At 40.0% G+C, this 19,810-nt stretch overlaps 1 protein-coding gene across 1 annotated transcript in view; it reads right to left on the reverse strand.

The window, feature by feature from the left end:
- Positions 1–19,810, reverse strand: part of col21a1 (collagen, type XXI, alpha 1) — a 468,143-nt gene that overhangs the window by 437,055 nt on the left and 11,278 nt on the right. The window contains exon 2 of the mRNA XM_043681233.1: positions 2,229–2,370. Within this exon, the coding sequence (XP_043537168.1) occupies positions 2,229–2,328 (100 nt within the window). The 5' untranslated portion in view covers positions 2,329–2,370. The remainder of the gene's footprint in view (positions 1–2,228; positions 2,371–19,810) is intronic.

Genomic DNA, 19,810 nt, shown 5'->3' on the forward strand with positions numbered 1-19,810 from the left:
ATTGATGCTCCAACTGAAAGAGGGCTTGTGAGTCCGATTAGAGTAAGGTTAATTTTGTCACCGTTTATCAGATTCATTGAATGAGATGTTGAATCAATAATGTATACACCAAATTCTAATCTTTTCCTGTGAAGCTTTGACTATTGAGAATTTGACTGATTTAACCAACAAAAATAAATCAAATCTGCTGTTCCTTGGTATGAACTGCAAGCCCATGTTGCAAAATTGTGTGTTCCCATCTCAGACTCTTCTGTTTTTTTGATAATAAAAAAAATCAGAGCAAATACTCTGATGCATTTAATCTATCTGAAGATGAACTTGATCACAAAGGTGATCATTGTACCTAATGAGCAATAACTATCTATAATGGGCGCAATGTGCAAACATTAGAAAACAACTGCTGGAAATGAGCAGCAGGTCCATCACCATTTGGAAAAAGAGAAGGACAGACTACTTCTAAAAGTTTTATTTTTTTGTTGTGATTGTGAGAAGCCTGGGAACTATAGACCTGTGAGTCTGACATGAATGGTGCCTAAGTTGTTGAAGATGACTCTGAAAGATAGGAGTTACATACATTTGGTGAGGCAAGGGATGATTTGAGGTAGTCAGCATGATTTTGTGCAAGGGAAACCATGTCTCACAAGTTTAATTTTTTTTTGATGAATAACAAAAAAGATTGGTGAGTGCAGATTGGTAGATGTTGTTCACTTGGACTTTAATAAAAAGTCTTTGATAAGGTTCCGCATGGTAGACTAATTAGTAAAGTTAAATCACATGGGATTGAGGGTGCGCTTGCTAATTGGCTAGAAAATTGGCTGTATAGTAGGAGACAGTGGGTGGCAGATGAGGGTTGTCTTTTGGAGTGGAGGCCTGTGACCAGTTGTATTCCACAGGGATCGATACTGGATCCAAGCTATATAAATGACTTGGATGAGAATATAAGAAGCATGGCTAGTAAGTTTGCGGATCTCACAAACATTGGTGATATTGTGACTGTGAAGAAGGTTATCTAAGATTACAAAGAGATCTTGATCAATTGGGTCAATGGGCTGAGGAGTGACAGATCGAGTTTAATTTGGATAAATGCTAGGTATTGCATTTTGGTAAAATAAACAAGGGCAGACTTATAGAATTAATTGTAGGGCTCTAGGTAGTGTTGTTGAACAGAAAGACCAATGTGTAGGTACATAATTCTATGAAATTTGTGTCACAGATAGACAGGGTTGGCTAAGAAGGTATTTAACAAACTTGTCTCCATTGCTCAGACTTTTGAGTACAGGAGTTGGAATGTCATGTTGAGGATGTACAGGACAGAGGTGAGTCCTCTTATGAAGTACTTTGTCCAGTTCTGGTTTCTTTGTTAGAGGTAGGATACTATTAAGCTAGAGAGGGTTCAAAATAGATTAATCAGGATGTTGCTGGGAATGGAGGGTTTGATAGGCTGGATAGGCTGGGACTTTTTTCACTGAAGTGTAGGAGGTTGAGGGGAGATTTTTACAGAAGTTTATATAATCATAAGAGGCACTGATTAGAATATCAAAGGTCTTTTCCCTAAGGTGGGGGAGTTCAAAATTGGAGGGCATATTTTTAAGCTGAGAGAAGAAAGGTTTAAAAAGGAAATGAGGGGCAACATTTTTTTTACACAGACAGTTGTTAGTATGTGGAATTAACTTCCAGAGAAAGTGGTGGATGTAAGTATAATTACAACATTTAAAAGATATTTAGGTAAGTACATGAATAGGAAAGGTTTGGATGGATAGGGACAAAACACAGGCAGGACTAGTTTAGTTTGGGAACATGATAGGCATGGACTAGTTGGACCAAATGGTCTGTTTCCATGCTAATTGACTCTATATATGGTTAGATCTGAAATGATAATTCAACTTTCTTCTAAATAATGTGTTCAGTTTATTATTAAATATCTATCCAAACATGCACATTTCAGGTAACTTGTTAATCCAGAAGAATCTACAAAGCTAACAGAAAGGATAATGGTCACATAAATTAGTCATGAACAAAATTATTCCATCCCTTTTTTCAAGTACCATGCTCTGTAGAGTGAGGTCTACACTAAATCTCCTCGAGACTTTCAATAACCAAATAATATTACACATTTTATCTGGGCACAAAGTAGAAAAATGTTCCACTGCCTAACAATGCCATTCATCACACTGACAAGCTAAATACCGCACACAAATAAAAATTAAAAGAAAGTCTTAGTTCCTTACTAGATCTTACATCATCCTTCACAGCTGTACTGAATTCTTGGAGCAGCAGCAACAAAAAACTGTTCAGGACAAGTTTCATGGCTTTTACATTCAGTCCCATTTCATAAGCTTTTGGAAGCTTTGGCCTAAGTCAGATCAAAAACTGAAAAGAAGAACAATGTCAAGTACTGATCATTTTACTGTTACAAAGTGTAATAATATTAATTTTGCAACAAACTAACCTTTTTAAAAATTGGATACAAAGACGCTTTAAACATGTTTCTTCAAAAGTCACTCAACTTCTCTTATGGATATAATTGTAATTAGCCAACTGAAAAAATCAAGACTGTACTTGGCTCAAGAAGGATTACAAAAAGGTATGCTCACACATGTAAAGATATCTGAAATTAAACAAACATTTCCACAAGCAAAAGCAGAAGGTCATGACAATGGCTTCCTTGGAAATGTGAATAGTTCTTTACTATCTCACCACATCTGGATGAACTGAAGCCTTTGAGTCTGTTCACCATCCATAGAGTCAGAGAAGTCTACAGCACAGAAAAAGGTCTTTTGGCCCATTGAGTCTACACCAGTCAAAAACTATTCTAAGGGGAGGCAGGAAGTTCAGGAATGAGGAAAGTGTGTCCAGCGGGCTAAGATAAAAGGTAGGGAGGAGGGACTTGGGGAAGGGGTGTTGGAAATGCGATAGGTGGAAGGAAGGTGAAACTATTCTAATCCCATTTTCCAGCACTAGGCCCAGAGCCATGTATGCCTTGACATCGTTAGTGCACACTTAAATATTTCTTAAATATGCTGAGGGTGTCTGTCTCTACCACGCATGCCAACAGTGAGTTCCAGATACCCAACACCCACTGAGTGAAAAAGAATCCTCATATCCCCTCTAAACCTCCTGTTCCTTACCGTAAATCTATGCCACCTGGTCACTGATTTGTCCACCAAAGGGAAAGATCCTTTCCTGTCTACCCTACCAATGACCTTCATGAATTTATATGTCTCCATCACATCATTCCTCAATCTCCACTGCTCCAAGGAAAACAACCCCAGTGTATCCAATCTCAATGCATATAACCAGATACATATATACTCCTATAATCTAAGGCTATTCTCCTCCCTCTTTAGCACCCTACCAATTTTCATATCATCCATGAACTCACTGATCAACCTTCCTACATTTAAGTCTTAAATCATTTATATACACCACAAACAGGAATGGTCTGACCACTGATCCCTGCAGAACCTCACTGGACACAGATTTCCAATCAAAAAATATCCCTCACCAATAAGCTCTGCTTCCTGCCGCTCAGCCAATTTTTGATTAAATTAACCAAATTTCTTGTTCTTTTACGTTCACCATTGGAGACGTTACAAGAGCAGATTAATTTTGTTCCTTAAAATTGTTTACAATAGTTTCCCCACCATTGAGATTAGACTGATTGGCCTGCACTTTCCTGGGTTGATTCCTGTCTACCTTGTTGAATAACGGCACCACATTGACTGTGCTGTCATCCTCTGGCATCTTTCCTGCGGCCAGAGAAGAGTTGAATATTATTGCCAGTGCTCCAATTATAGCCTCTCTTGCCTCATTCAACTGCCTCAGATGCATTTTATTGAACGCTGAAAGTACTTTTAAGCTTGCCAGACCACTCAAAACCTCCTACCTACTCTAATTTCTTTAATACAATTCCTCTCCCTGATTTCTATAAACACATTATCCCTCTCACTTAATTAATTATTTAGAATCTACCTATATTCTCTAGTTTTAGATTAGATCCCCGACAGTATGGAAACAGGCCATTTGGCCCAACAAGTCCACAATGACTCTCCAAAGAGTAACCCACCCAGACCCATTCCCCTGCCCTACACTTACCCCTGACTAATGCACCTAACACTTTGGGCAATTTAGCATGGCCAATTCAACTGGCCTGCACCCTGAGAAAACCAGAGCACTCAGATGAAACCCACACTGACACAGGGAGAACATGCAAAATCCATACAGACAGTCACCTAAGGTAGGGATCAAACCAGGGTCCCTGGCGCTGTGAGGCAGCAGTGCTAACCACTGAGCCACCGTGCCGCCCATTAGATCTATGCACAAATTACCACTGTGGTCCTAAGTAGGCCCCACTCTTTCCCTAGTTATCTATTTTGTGAATTAACTTACAATTTTTCTCTATTTTACCTGTCATCATCCTCTTCTAATTTCCTTGTTTCACATTCTGTACTACTCTAGGGCTTCTGCTCTTTTGAGCCCTCGGTATCTGTCATCAGCCTTCCATTTTTTACTATATCCAAACCTAGATACCCCTCTATATCCAAAGTTTGCTGTGTTTGTAGGTCCCACCATTTATTGGAACATGTTGGTCCAGTACTCTCTCTATTGGATGCTTTCACATAACTCTTTTTTAAGTTCTACCCAAATGGCTTAATTTGAGGAGCCTTCTAAGATGCCATCCGTCCTTACTTCTTATAATTGATTTCATGATCAATGCTGCAATTTCCCCTCATCTTTTACCTCCTTCCCTGACAAACCTATATCCAAAAATATTGAGCTGTCAATCCTGACCCTCTCTCAACTATATCACATGACATCATATCCCTATTCAATATGATCTGGCTGATTCTCAATCTTAATGCCATGTTTTGCTTTCTACCCATAACCCGTGGCACTTTTAAACTCTAAAAAAAACTTTAAATTTAAAATTCTTGAATACATTCAGTGACTTAGTTTTCAGGCTTCTGTGGTATGGAATTCCACAGGTTCACGACCCTTTGCATGAAGAAACATTTCCACATCGCAGTCCTAAATAGTTTTCTCTCCTATCTTGAAACAGGATCCCCGGGTTCTATACTTGCAGGGAAAACTAGACTAGATTCCTGATGAAGGGCTTTTGCCCGAAACGTCGATTTCGAAGCTCCTTGGATGCTGCCTGAACTGCTGTGCTCTTCCAGCACCACTAATCCTAGATCCCTGCATCTAGTCTATTTAACCATGTTAGAATTGTATACGATTCAATCATATTCCCTCTCATCCTTTTAAACTCTAGTGAATGTAGGCCCAGTCGAGCTAATCTCTTCCCGTCTGTCAGTCCTGCCATCGCTATTAACAGCCGAGTGAACCTTTGCTGCACTCTCACTATGTCAAGTATTTCCTTTCTTAGGTAGGGAGACCAAAAATGCATGCAATAATCCAGACGTATTCTCAACAAAGGCCTGTATAACTGCAGTGAGACATCCCTACTTCAGAATTCATATCCTCTTGCAATAAAGGCCAATATGGCATAAACCTTCTCAATTAATGGAGAACTCAGGATAGGTTTAGAGTTAAGGAAGACAGCTCCACCTGCCACTCTCAGGTGATAATGCATGTTAGAGTCAGGTTTCGTCTATAACCATGAGTTACAATGAAGTTGCTCTGAGGAAAGGTGTTGTGCAAGGACCGTAGAACAACCTTATGATGATATCACAGAACTGTTTCCCACAATGTATTAATTGCACAGTATAGACATAGCTATTCAGATAGAAAGGAGATAGACCAAAGGTAAAAGATCACTAAATGTAGATAATAAACCCTTGACGTACCAGTAAGGGCCAAACCTGGTACCTCTCAGATGACCATGAAGAGTTGTATTTAAATTAAACATGCAATAGAGTTTTACAGAAGCCTAAGTTGGGAGACAGAGTTGCCTTTGCCATCTCTTGTCCAGTCTTTCTTGAACTAAAACTTTCAGGTACGACTTAAAAAGCCAAACAACAAAAGTTAAAGGAATCCGGGAGTTATCAACCAGCAGAATCAAAAGGGAAAAGGGACTTTCACTTGCTGCTCAAGCCATTTAGTGTGAGTCTGATTCTCTCTCCAAAGACAAATGCTGATGACTTGGCTAAGATACCATCACTGCTGAACACAGTTTAGGTTCAAGCCTTCACTGCAAGCAACCAAAATTTTAACTACAAACCGCAAGCCTGTAACAATATGCTAACAGGATTTCATCTTTATAAATATCTTTAATCCTTATCTGCATTTCATCGTTGCATGCATCTAGTCATTATTATTACCAGTAACTTATAGTAAACATCCACTAAGGATCAATTTTGGGAGTTTCATAAATAGCTTCTCTGTGAAAGCTCCAAGTAGTTATCTCATGCTATTCTCCATAGCTCTCCTCATTAGCACCACTCCTCTATGACAACCCACACATGCTATTTTCCTTTGGTCAGCAGTGGAAGCACTCACCACTGCTATTTAAAAATAGCAATATTTTTAAAAGTTGTGCACCAGGTCAAATTTGAGTCAGAAGGTGCCCTTCAGGGTTCCTGTGTATGAAGAATTACCCCAAAGATGGCTAAAAAAGGGAAATTTACTATCCATTTGCCACCTAGGACCTGAATGTCCTCGTAGACAGGTTGGTTCAAAGGATAGCCATCCACTTTCCTACCAGAGAACACGACAGCAACAGACTCTGCCAGCTTGCCACCCAGGTCAATGCATTATCTATGGGTATGGAGAAATACTCAGCAGTGGGACTCAGTTGATGACCATTTGTTTTCCTTGATGGTAAGTGCCACCATCTTCTTTCTGCTGCCTCCAGATCACTTTAAGTTTGCTAGTGCATCCACTTCCCATTTTGAGGAAACACTTCATAGATGGTCGTGATATTATTAAAACGTAGCACAAAACTGGTCTCATTCATCCAAAACACTTTTCACAACCTTTAAATTCTTCTGGGCTTTGAATAAGACTAGCGAAACTGAAAATAATTCAAAATACAAAAAAAAAACCCTGATTCAAGAACTTGTAGGCTGTATTATTTCTGCTAGAAAAAAATGCCTTGTTGATGGAGAAAAATTCTAAATAATGGCCATCTTATCAATCACTCAGTCATAATTGTCAAATTGTGGGCCTCTTTTTAAGAGAAGGGCCAGAATGTTTCGAGCCCCTGAATGATGTGGGCAATGGCAGGACTATTGGGAAAATATGGAAATAGAAAAATTAGTGGTTAAATTTTACCAAAAATTCGCTAAGGGTCAATTTTGGGAAATTCCACAGAATATTGAAACAAGAGTAGGCCATTCGGCCTTTCCAGCTTGTTCTGCTATTTAATATGATCTTGGATGATCAAACACTTCAATACTTTTATCTATACTACTCCATATGCATTTACATCACTGGCAATCCAAAATCTATCAGTTTTTACCTTAAATATAATAAAGACTGATCTTCTACAACTTTCTGAGGTTGAAAATTCCAAAGATTTACAATTTGTCTGGTTGAACTCCATCTGCCATTTCTCTGCCCAACTCTCCAATCTATCTGTTTTCTGCTGCATTCTCTGACAGTCCCCTTCACTGTCTGCTACTCCACCAATCTTAGTGTCATCTGCAAACTTGCTAATCAGGCCACCTATACCTTCCTCCAGATCATTTATGTATATCACAAACAACAATGGTCCCAACACTAATCCCTGTGGAACACCACTGGTCACAGTTCTCAATTTTGAGAAACTCACTTCTACTACTACTCTCGGTCTCCTGCTGCCCCAGCCAGTTCTCTATCCGTCTAGCTAGTACACCCTGAACCCCATGCAACTTCACTTTCTCCATCAGCCTACCATGGGGAACCTTATCAAATACCTTACTGAAGTCCATGTATATGACATCAACAGTCCTTCCCTACTAATCAACTTTGTCATTCCCTCAAAGAATTCTATGAAGTTGGTAAGACATGATCTTCCCTGCTGAAAAATGTGTTGCTGGAAAAGCGTAGCACGTCAGGCAGCATCCAAGCAGCAGGAGAATCGATGTTTTGGGCATAAGCCCTTCTTCAGGAATAGCAGGAGAATCGACGTTTCGGGCATATGCCCTTCTTCAGGGCTTATGCCCGAAACATCGATTCTCCTGCTCCTTGGATGCTGCCTGACCTGCTGCGCTTTTCCAGCAACACATTTTTCAGCTCTGATCTCCAGCATCTGCAGTACTCACTTTCTCCTAGATGATCTTCCCTGCACAAAACCATATTGCCTATCACTGATAAGCTCATTTTCTTCCAAATATAAATTGATCCTATCCCTCAGCAACTTCTCCAGCACCTTCCTTCCCTGGATTACCTGGATTATCCCTGCTACCCTTCTTAAACAAGGGGACAACATTAGCAATTCTCCAGTCCTCCGAGAGCAGCATGGTGGCTCAGTGGATAGCACTGCTGCCTCACAGCACCAGGGACCCGGATTTGATTCAGGCCTCGGGCAATTGTGTGGAGTTTGCACATTATCCCTGTGTCTACGGGGGTTTCCTCCCACATTCCAAAAGGTGTGCAGGTAGGTTAATTGCTCATAGTGTTAGGTGCATTACTGAGGGGTAAATGTAGGGAAATGGGTCTGGGTAGTCTTGTTGGGCCAAAGGGCCTGTTTCCACACTGTAGGAAATCTAATCTAAAACCTCACCCGTGTTCAAGGATGCTGCAAAGATATCTGTTAAGGGCCCAGTTATTTCCTCTCTCACTTCCCTTACAACCTGGGATAGATCCCAACCGGACCTGGAGAATTGCCCACCTTAATGCCTTTTAGAATACCCAACACTTGACTTCGAGTAATCAAACATCTATCCTTAACCGCAACATCCGTCATGTCCCTCTTCTCGGTGAATACCAATACAAAGTATTAATTCAGAATCTCACCCATTTTCTCAGACTCCACACATAACTTTCCTCCTTTGTCCTTGAGGGACCTTTCCCTAGTTATGCTCTTGCTCCTTATATACGAATAAAAGGCTTTGGGATTTTCCTTAACCCTGTTTGCTAAAGACATTTCATGACCCCTTTTAGCCCTCTAAATTCCTTGTTTAAGATTGGTCCTACTTTCCCGATATTCTTCCAAAGCTTTGTCTGTTTTCAATCCCCTGGACCTTATGTATGCTTCCTTTATCCTCTTAGCTTTTTTCACAATTTCAGCTATCATCCATGGTTCCCTAATCTTGCCGTTTTGATCCCTCATTTTCATAAAGACATGTCTGTCCTGCACTCTAATCAACCTCTCTTTAAAAGCCTCCCACATAGATTTACCTTCAAACAGCTACTCCCAATCCACATTCTCCTGCCGAATTTTGCTATAGTTGGCCTTCTCCTAATTTAGCACTCTTCCTTTAGGATCACTCTCTATGTCTTTGTCTATGAGTATTTTAAAAGTTAGGGAATCGTGATCAGTATTCCCAAAGTAATCCCCCTACTGAAACTTCAACTACCTGTACCAGGCTCATTCCCCAACACCAGTTCCAGAATGGCCCTTTCCCGAGTTGAACTATTTACATACTGCTTTATAAAACTATCCTGGGTCCTCCTTACAAATTCTGCTCCATCTAGACCTCTAACACTAAGTGAATCCCAGTCAATTTTGGGAAAATTAAAATCTCCCATCACCACCACCCTGTTGCTCCTACATCTTTCCATTATCTGTTTATATATTTGTACCTTTATCACACACTTGATGTTGGGAGGCCTGTAGTACAGCCCAACATTGTTACCGCACCCTTCCTATTTCTGAACTTTGCCCATATTGTCTAGAATGTCCTGTTAGATGAGGTGGTCCAAGATGCAACTTCAAACAAATGTCTGTTTGATATATTCACGGATATATGAATTGGCTAGGAACAGAAAGGTACGATCCAGATACAGGCAAAAGGTTTTCAATTTAGAAAGGCATCAAGTGTTGCCATTGTCTTGGTGAGCCAAAGAGCCTGTTCCTGCTCAGTACTGTTCTTTGTTCTTTTGGGTCCAGTGACTCTTTTTCAGAACTGACAGCAGCTAGGAAATACTGGTGCTTGTGCTGAAGACAAGGTTGGTGATGGTGGCAGTGGTGGGCTGTGGAATAAAGGAGAGGTGAGCAGAGTCGTGAATCTGGAGCCCAGAGAGAAAGATATGTAAGGAGTAGGTAAACAAGGACATTAAGGATGGCAGGCCAGGACAGAAAAGAGGATAAGTAAGTGATGATGAGAGCTGCAAGTAGCAGAGAATGGGTAGTCTGTACTAAAAGGAAACCATTTAATGTGATAGCAGACTTGAGAGTGGATGAAAATGGGTTAACTGTGCTAAAAACAACCCATGTCATAACAGGACTGCGGTGGCAAAACAAACAGAAGGATGGAATTAGGTTGTAAAATTATTGAACTCAGTGTTGAATCCCAGAGGCAGCAGGGCCCCAAGAAGAAAATGAGATGCTCCATATTTACTCCAGTCTCAGTTATATTTTTTGTTATTATTAGTATTTATTGTTTGTTTTTATTAATCTCTTATCATGGAATTAATCAGCATACTACGAAATTTTATGATTGGATCCAGAAATTAAAAATAACAAATATTACTCCAGGGGCCACCTAGAATTTGTTCCAACAAACATACTGAAATTATAGTGATCTGTGACAAAGGAATGCACAGCAAGTCAGCAACTGCACTTCTGCAAATCTATGTTTACTGGCTAAGGTTTGAATGTGGAACTTGCAAGTGAGATTATTAAATCCAGAAATCCTTTTGGAGAACAACTTCAAGGAAATTCTGTAACTAGATAATAACTCCAACAAGACTCTATGAGCATATAACATCCTAGTTACAGTTTGTAGGATGTCTTTGAGCAATATTCCCTACTATCTCAGAAAGGGAAAAGTAAGCAAATTGGTTCTAGATGCTGGTTTTTATTCTCAAAATCTAAATTTAAAACCAGTTCAGTAGTGTTGTATCGACTGTGTTGGCAAGTCACAACTAAATTCATTCATTTTACAATTAACCAAAAACTCTAAACTCAAACACGACTGACCGTGCATGGACATGGATCACTACTCCAGAATGAACCATCACCATGAAACAAAAAAAGAGCAAGACAAGGAAAGACTGGTCCTACAGGAAAAACTAATTATACCCACCCACAGCAACAACACAGACAAATCAGGCACTTAGATAAGGAACCTGTCAGACCAACCACTCACAGACACTGAAAAAGCCATCCTGGTACATGGACTGAACTATAACCACAGAGATGCCAACAAAATTGACTTCCTGGCAGCATTCTAAAAAATAATGGACTCATGGAAGAAACCCAACAGACCATCAGGCAAACAGTAGCCCCAACACTAAACAGAAAGAGTGAATGGAACATCTTCAACACATGAAAGAGGAAAGCCCTAGAACTCAGGAAAGACAAGAACATTGTAATCCTACTGGTGAACATAAGGCACATGACTATCATACTGAACAGGGCAGAGAAAGTGTGGGTGGCACGGTGGCACAGTGGTTAGCACTGCTGCCTCACAACGCCAGAGACCCGGGTTCAATTCCCGCCTCAGGTGACTCTGTGTGGAGTTTGCACATTCTCCCCGTATCTGCGTGGGTTTCCGCTGGGTGCTACGGTTTCCTCCCACAATCCAAAAATGTGCAGGTTAGGTAAATTGGCCAGGCTAAATTGCCCGTAGTGTTAGATGAAGGGGTCTGGGTGGGTTGTGGGTCGGTGTGGACTTGTTGCGCCGAAGAGCCTGTTTCCACACTGTAAGTAATCTAATCTAATCTAAAAAAAAGCAAACTCACTACAAGTAGATACTGATACTTACTAACAGATGGAGACAGGCCCAACTGGAAAACTGCATTATAGCTACCCTGAAAAGTTTACACAAGACGGGTGAAATTAAAAAGAATGATTACCAAGAAATGAAACCGGGGGATCCAAATACACACCCTGCTTCCATGGACTACCAAAGATACACAAAAATCCCCTTCAGACCCATAGTTTCACTTCTGAGTACACCGACATACAGAACAGCAAAGGAACTGGGTAATCCAGGTGGGGAAAAATTATGGCTGTAAGAGCTGCTCCTTTTTTGAGGTATTTTAGATATTGGAGCAGATTTCCTCAAATTCTAGGCGCAGTAATAAACTGTTGCATTGTTTTGGAACTTTGGTGGAAAAAGCCCAAAACAACAGCACTTTAAAAATGAGGAACAGAGTCAAAGGCAGAGACCACATGGTATTGTTTGCAATTCTGGTCTCCCTCCTATAAGAAGGATGTTGTGAAACTTGAAAGGGTTCAGAAAAGATTTACAAGGATGTTGCCAGAGTTGCAGAGTTTGAGCTGTAGAGACAGGCTGACTAGACAGGGGCTATTTTTCCCGGAGCATTGGAGGCTGAGGGGTGACCTCATGGAGGTTCATAAAATCATGAGGGGCATGGATAACATAAATAGACAAGGTCTTTTCCCTGGTTAGGGGAGTCCAGAACTAGAGGACATAGGTTTAGGATGAGAAGAGAAAGATTTAAAAGTGACCTTCGGGGCAACTTTTTCATGCAAAGGGTGGTTCATGTAGGGAATGAACTGCCAGAAGAAATGGTGAAGGCTGGTACAATTACAGTATTTAAAAGGCATCTGGATGGGTATATGAATAGGAAGGATTTAGAGCGCAATAGACCAAGTGCTGGCAAGGGGACTAGATTAATTTAGAATATCTTGTCGGCATGGAAAAGTTGGATCGAAGGGTCTGTTTCCGTGCTGTACATCTTTATGACTCTATAACTACAATGGAGACTGAAACACCTGGTAAACAGCTTAACCCACTCCATCCACTCCACCCAAGAATTCCTCAACATCATCCAGGACACCAAAAAAAAAGAACAAGATGATTATCTTCGTTGACGTGACTACACTATTTACATCCACAGACATTTCCCTAGTCAAGGAAACACTCGCCTTGTTACTAGATGGACCAGTGATGCAGACACACAACACCAACACCATCAGCAAAGACATCACCCTCAAACTACTGGTCCTACCCTCATAACCCACTTCACCTTCAACACCCAGGTATATAGACAAATCAACAGAACCTCCATGGGATCACCAATATCAGGATTAATAGTGGAAATGCAAAGATTAGAACAGACAGCCCTGCCCACTATCCAGCCTAAACTCTGGATCCGCTATATGGATGACATCTTCGTTATTACCAAACGCGCTCAACTGGAAGAAACCCATCAACTCATAAACAACATCCACACCGACATAAACTTCACCAAGGATGTAGAGAACAACAACCGACTTCCCTTCCTGGACATAATAGTTGAACTCAAGGCCAATGGTGAGCTCCAGACCAGTGTATACAGGAAAGTCACCCATACAGATTAAGAACTCAACTACAACAATGACCATCCCAACACCACAAACGGAGCTGCATCAGAACAGTGTTCAAGCGAGCCATAACATAGCGCAGCACCCCGCAGCTGTGCAAAGCCGAAGAAGAACATGAATACGGCATCTTCAAAACAACAGCTACCCAAACAATCTAGTCTGCACATAACAGACCACAATGGGAAGACACAACATGTCTGGATACACTGGTCGTCCTGCCATACATCAAGGACAAAGCGAGAATGACCACCAGACTCTTCCGACCTCTGGTACAATGGTAGCCCACAAACCAACAATCACACTACAAAAGCTCCTGACGAGTATAAATGATCCCATATCCAAAGCTAACAAAACCCACATTATGTACAAAATACTATATAAAGACTGCCACAAACATTACATAGGGCAAACCAGAAGAAAACTAGCCATCAGGGTACACAGGCACCAACTAACCATCAAGAGATATGACCAACTATCACTTGTGTCTATTTACACAGACAAAGAAGGACACTAATTTGACTAGGACAACTTATTCATCTGAGGGCAAGCCAAATAAAGACATGCACGGGAATTCTTGGAGGCCTGGCACTTAACCTGCAATTCCATTAACAAACATGTAGAGTTAGACCCTATATACTAACCACTAAGAAACAAAACAGAAGTCATACCACCCACCTCAGCAAATTGGGACACATAGTGACACAGCAAGTGTGTCAGAACACTAACGCTTTACCGGAGGGACACTGATGATGTTATTTAGTATGGTGACAAAAGATCTGCAAAGACACTTACCAGCTTAATGAGCAAATCAACAACTTATTTCATTTTTAGTGACTTCAGACTACTAGACATAACTTCTGAAATTTTCATCATTTTCTCAATTTGAAGGTGCCAGTGTTGGACTGCGTTGACAAAGTTAAAAATCAGACAACATCAGATTGTAGTCCAACAGGTTTATTTAGAAGCACTAGCTTTCGAAGTGCTGCTTCTTCATCACTTTCATCACTAAACATGAATTCATTTATTCATGCATTCATTAAATTTAAAACAGTGTACATTTTGAATTTAATAAATGCACGAATAAATGAATTCATGTTTAGTACATTTACAGAAGTTTGGAAAATGCCTATAAGACTACAGCTTTGAAGTAACACTTGCACAAAATCAGGGGAAGAGTAAAGGTTAAGTGGCATTCTGCTGACTGTTTTAAGAAACAAAAGATTGATCCTGGGTTTCACTCCCGGCTCAGGAGCAGAAATATGGGAAGTTTCGTAGCTCTGCAAATCTGAACTGGGTGAATCTGGCCTGAGACACTGGATTTTGTTGCGAGCTGATGGGGTTCTGTGGGAAGTGGACTGGGAAGTGCTGGAACAAGCTTGAGGGTTGCCAGCTGTAAATGAAGACTGGGCAGAATTATTGTTTCCATGTACTAATATCTTGTGAAAATTGAATGCAGAATTAAAAAGACAATAACAGTCCTTCTGTCCTTACCCCTCACATCCTCTCCCTCCATCGAACTCACAGACACCCCCATACCTCATCCATCCTAATCCATGCCACCTCATACCCAGTATGTCATTCTATGCCCCTGTATACCCTTCCAAATTCCCCATATCCTCTAAGTTCCATGCCATGCTACACACCTGTACACACCCATGTTCCTCATAAACCTGTGCCAACCCTCATAATTACCTGCAAAAGCTCACGAACCTATTGTATGAGTACTTTTACCATAAGGGAATTTCACAATTAAGAACTCTAAGTGTTGTGTATATAGAAGGCTGCAATTCCGTATACCAGTCAGTGTAGCTGGAATGTGCAAGCATGACATACTGAAATGACTTGCTCTGCTGTAATGTCTGTCTTACAACTTATGATGCATTTTTATTATTTTAAAAAAAAATTAAAACCATAAGATGTGGGAGCAGAAGTAAGACATTCAGCCCATCAAGTCAGCTTTACCCTTCGATGAAATCATTGCTGATTTCCTGCGTTTTCCTCAGAACCCTTATTTCCCTTATTGATTTAAAATCTATTTTAGCCTTGAAATTGATTAAGAACCCAACACCGACACCCATCTATAGTAAAGATTTCCAAAAAATCGCCACCTCTGAGAGAGGAAATTCCTTCTCATGTCTGTCATAAATGTGCAACCCTTATTCTGAGGTTATTCTCAGATACTCCTTTGCTCACTCACAAGGGTAAACAATCTTTCTGCATCTGTCAGTCTCATAATAATGCTGAATGTTTCACCATGATTACCTCATTCTTCTAAATTCCAATAAGTACAGGCACACTCTGCTCAACCTATCATCATGAGACAATGCCTTCATATATGGTATTGGCCTAGTGAACCTTCTCTAGACCGCCTCCAGTTCCAGTATATCTTTCCTTCGATAAGGTTCCTAAAACTGATTACAATATTCCAGCTGTGGTCTGACTAGTGTCTTGTGTGGTTTTACCATATTTTCAGACACCATTTCTTTTGAAACAAAGGCCAACATTCCTTTTGCCTTCCATATTACCTGTTGAACTTAGTTGCTAGCTTTTTTGTGATTCATGAAGAAGAATTCCCTAATTCTTCTTTTCTATAGATTTCAGCAGTCTTTCTCCATTTAAATAATATCTAGTTTCTCTATTCTTCCTGCCAAAGTACACAAATTTATATTTTCCCACATTATTTACCATACACCAAGTTTTGTCCAGTCACTTAACCTGTTGATATCCCTCTGCAGATTCTAAGTCATCTCACTACTTGTCTTCTCACCTACTTTTGTGCAAACTTGGCTACAGTACATTACCTTTGCTCATCCACTTTATTAATAATATAGTGTAAATAATTGTGACTGCAGCACTGAAACCTGTGGCACCCAAGTAATTACAGGTTGTCATCCGAATAAGCTCTGCTTATACCAAATCTCTGTCTTCTATTATTATTACATAACCAATCGTCTATCCATGCTAATACAAGACCTCCAACACTATAGGCTCTTATCCTATTAAGTAGTCTAATGTGTGGTATCTTGACAAACACGTTCTGAAAATTCAAATATATTGCTTCCCCTTTATTAATCCTACTTGTTACCTCTTCAAAGAATCCTAGTAAGTTTGTCAGGCATGACCTTACCGCCATGAATCCAAGCTGTCTCTGTTTGACCATATTATATATTTCTAAATGTTCTGCTATTACTTATAATACTTAAATATTTTGTCAATAACAGCTATTAAGTTAACCTGTAAGGCCAATAGTTACCTTTTTTTCGTCTCCTCATCTTAAACAAAGGTGTTTCATGGGCATTTTCTAATTGGGACTTTTCCAGAACTTAAGGATTAGTCATAGTCATACGGCACAGAAACAGGCCATTTGGTCCATCATGTCTATTGTAACCAACAAACACCAATCTACACTAATCCCATTTACCTACATTTGGTCCATAGCCTACTATAGTCTGGAATTTTAAGTCCTTAACCAGACATTTCTTTAATATTGTAAGAGTACCTGGCTCCATCACCTTCCCGGGCAACATGCTCCATATTTCCATTATCTCTGGGTGAAAATTAATTTCCTCAGATGTTCTCTAAAGCACTTACTCCTCCCCATAACCTTATGTCCTCTGATCTGCATGGAGAAAAGATTCTCACAAGCCACCCTGTCTATGCCTCTCATAATTTTATATACATCAATTAGATCCCACTCCCCCCACTTCCCTCCCCCAACCCTCTACCCACCTCTACTCCAAGGAAAACAAACCCAGTCTATCCAGTCTCTCCTCATAACAGAGATCCTAAGCAATATTCTGATGAATCTCCTCTATACTCTCTACAGTGCAATCACGTCCTTCTGATAATATGGTGACCAGAACTACACTCAGTATTCCATCTGTTGCTTCACTAATATTCTATAAAGTTGTAACAAGACTTAGGTTACAGAACATTAATACAATCCTCCATTTTTATTACATACCTTTCTTTTCTTGTTTGCATTGGTTACTCTCAGAAAAACTGACAAATAATCTATTGTTCACACCACTTTAACTCCTATGTTGATCTATAATCATTTCTAGTTTATCAGTGGTACTGTCCCTTTTGAACACAAAATATTAACTCTATTTATCTCTCCAGAAATGCTGCCAGACCTAATGAGTCTCTCCAGCACATTCTGCTTTTAATTCAAGTTTCCAACATTTGCTGTACTTTGTTTTTCTTTCAGCTCAAATGAAGTGCGTGACTCAGATAAATAAACATACAAATAACATCACGATCATTGTTCTACAAACTCAAGTGAATCCTCTAGTGATACCAATGTGCAAAGGGCATCCACTGCAGGGACTGCTGACAAATATAGGAATGGAAAACTACTTACTGTCTTTTCTCTTTTGTCCTGAAAGAAAGAAGCATCATTAAAATATTCTGCAGATATTCTGTTATGATATTTCTCAGATGTTTTTGCAACTTATGCACTATGGTATTTCTGCAAAATCACTCCATAACAAATAGTCCTGAGTTGATAACCACAGAGCATATAGAAGGTATGCACAAAAAACAAGAAGAAAGAGGAAGTTGTAAGATTTTAAAATCACTTTTGGTTCATTTTGCTATTTTTGTTTTCCTATTTAAGTTGTGGGTCATTTTTTCATGCACAGCACTATTTCTAGCATCAGTAACTACAAGAAATTCAGGTCCTGCTTTAGATATTCACTCAGGTATAGTGGTGTTGGGCATGACAAGGGTTGAGTATCTTATATTTAATGGACATGTCTGTCAATTCAAACCATATAATAATCTATCTCAGGAGTGTAGCAACAGTGTTCCCACGTGTGCCACTCAAAGATCAAGATCACTTGGGTTGTCAGGCTAGATATAAATTATTAAATTGCTTGACTTTCAAGATAAAAGGTGAACAGAGGACAAGTTATTACAACAATTAAATTGCTGCAATTTTGTTACATAATAATGAAGATGCCACAATTCCATGCATCAACAGGTTATCTTGTTTAAACAAAATAATTCTCGCCCATCCTAACTTGTCAACTCAAACAGCTTTCTGCTTCAAAAGCTCAGTATTTTTGTTTCTATTTATATCATTCTATTTACATCCAGAGGAACAGCCGAGGCCAAACCTCTGCCAGCGCAGGGAGAATGGGCAATTTTTAATATCAGTGCTGCAGATCGCTGTAGTGGACCCGGAAATGGACAGTATTGCTATTTGGAGAGGAAGCAGCTGGCCAAAACTATGGGGCTGCCAGCCAATTAACAAGATGTAAGTTGGGGGGGGGACAGTGAATCACATGACAGGAACATACAGCAAGGCATGAATGTCAGCATCAGTTGATAGCAGTACAGATACTGCTTCCATTTTAAACTGCAGTCAGACCAAACAGCAAAACTCCTTGAGCAAGAACCACCTGCCCCCAGAGCAAGAACCATCAACCCCCACACCAAGATACATCATTTCCCAAAGCAAGGCTGTCAACTCCCAAAGCAAATGGCATTGATATTCAGTGTTGGAGTCATCAATATCTCAGCAAGAACCAACAATTCTCAGAGCAACAGCTTGAATCCCTGGAACACAAATGTAGAAAATAGGAACAGGAGTATCCCATTTGGACCATTGAGCTCGTTCCACCATTTAACATGATCATGGCTAATCCTCTACCTCAACCTCATATCCTTGCTCACTCCCATAGATATCTTTAATCTCTACAAATCTATTTTTTTCCCAAACAAATTCAATGACTTGACCTCTACTTGGCAGTAGAGAATTCCACAGGATCACCATCCTCTGAGTGAAGACATTTCTCTTAATTCTACTCCAAAATGGCTTGCCCAGCAAACAACCTGTCTAAATCATCTTGAAGATTCTTTACATCATCCTCAATACTTACAGTACCCCCCCCATTTTATGTCTTCAGCAAACTTGAAAATATGATTCCCTTATCCAAATTGTTGAGACATACTGTGAATAGCTGGGACCCAAGCTCTGATGCTCGCAATACCCCACTAGTCACTGCTTTCCACACTGGAAAAATCCTGTTTATTCTTATCTATTGTGTTTTCTGTCTGCTTAACCAATTTTCAATTCAGGCTGGATATTAACCTCAATCCTTTATGTTTTGATTTTGCACAATAACCTCTCATGGGATTTCATCAAAAAAGTCTGAAAATTCTAATATACCACATCTACAGGTTCTTCCTCATCAATTCTACCAGTTATGTCCTCAAACAACTTAATTAGGTCTGTTAAACACTATTTTCTTTCCATAAATCCAACAAGAGCCATTAGTCCTCGGAGGAGAACTATCAGTCCCCCTTGCAAGAGCCATCATAGCAGTCAAGCCATGCTACACTGCACTGGGAGGTTGAGGGGTGGATTGGGAATGAGTCTGTCCAAGACTGTTAGTTTGCAAAGCTCGTCATGAACCATCAGCC

This window comes from Chiloscyllium plagiosum, chromosome 3 (genome assembly GCF_004010195.1).
Source record: "Chiloscyllium plagiosum isolate BGI_BamShark_2017 chromosome 3, ASM401019v2, whole genome shotgun sequence".
Classification (NCBI taxonomy): Eukaryota; Metazoa; Chordata; class Chondrichthyes; order Orectolobiformes; family Hemiscylliidae; genus Chiloscyllium; species Chiloscyllium plagiosum.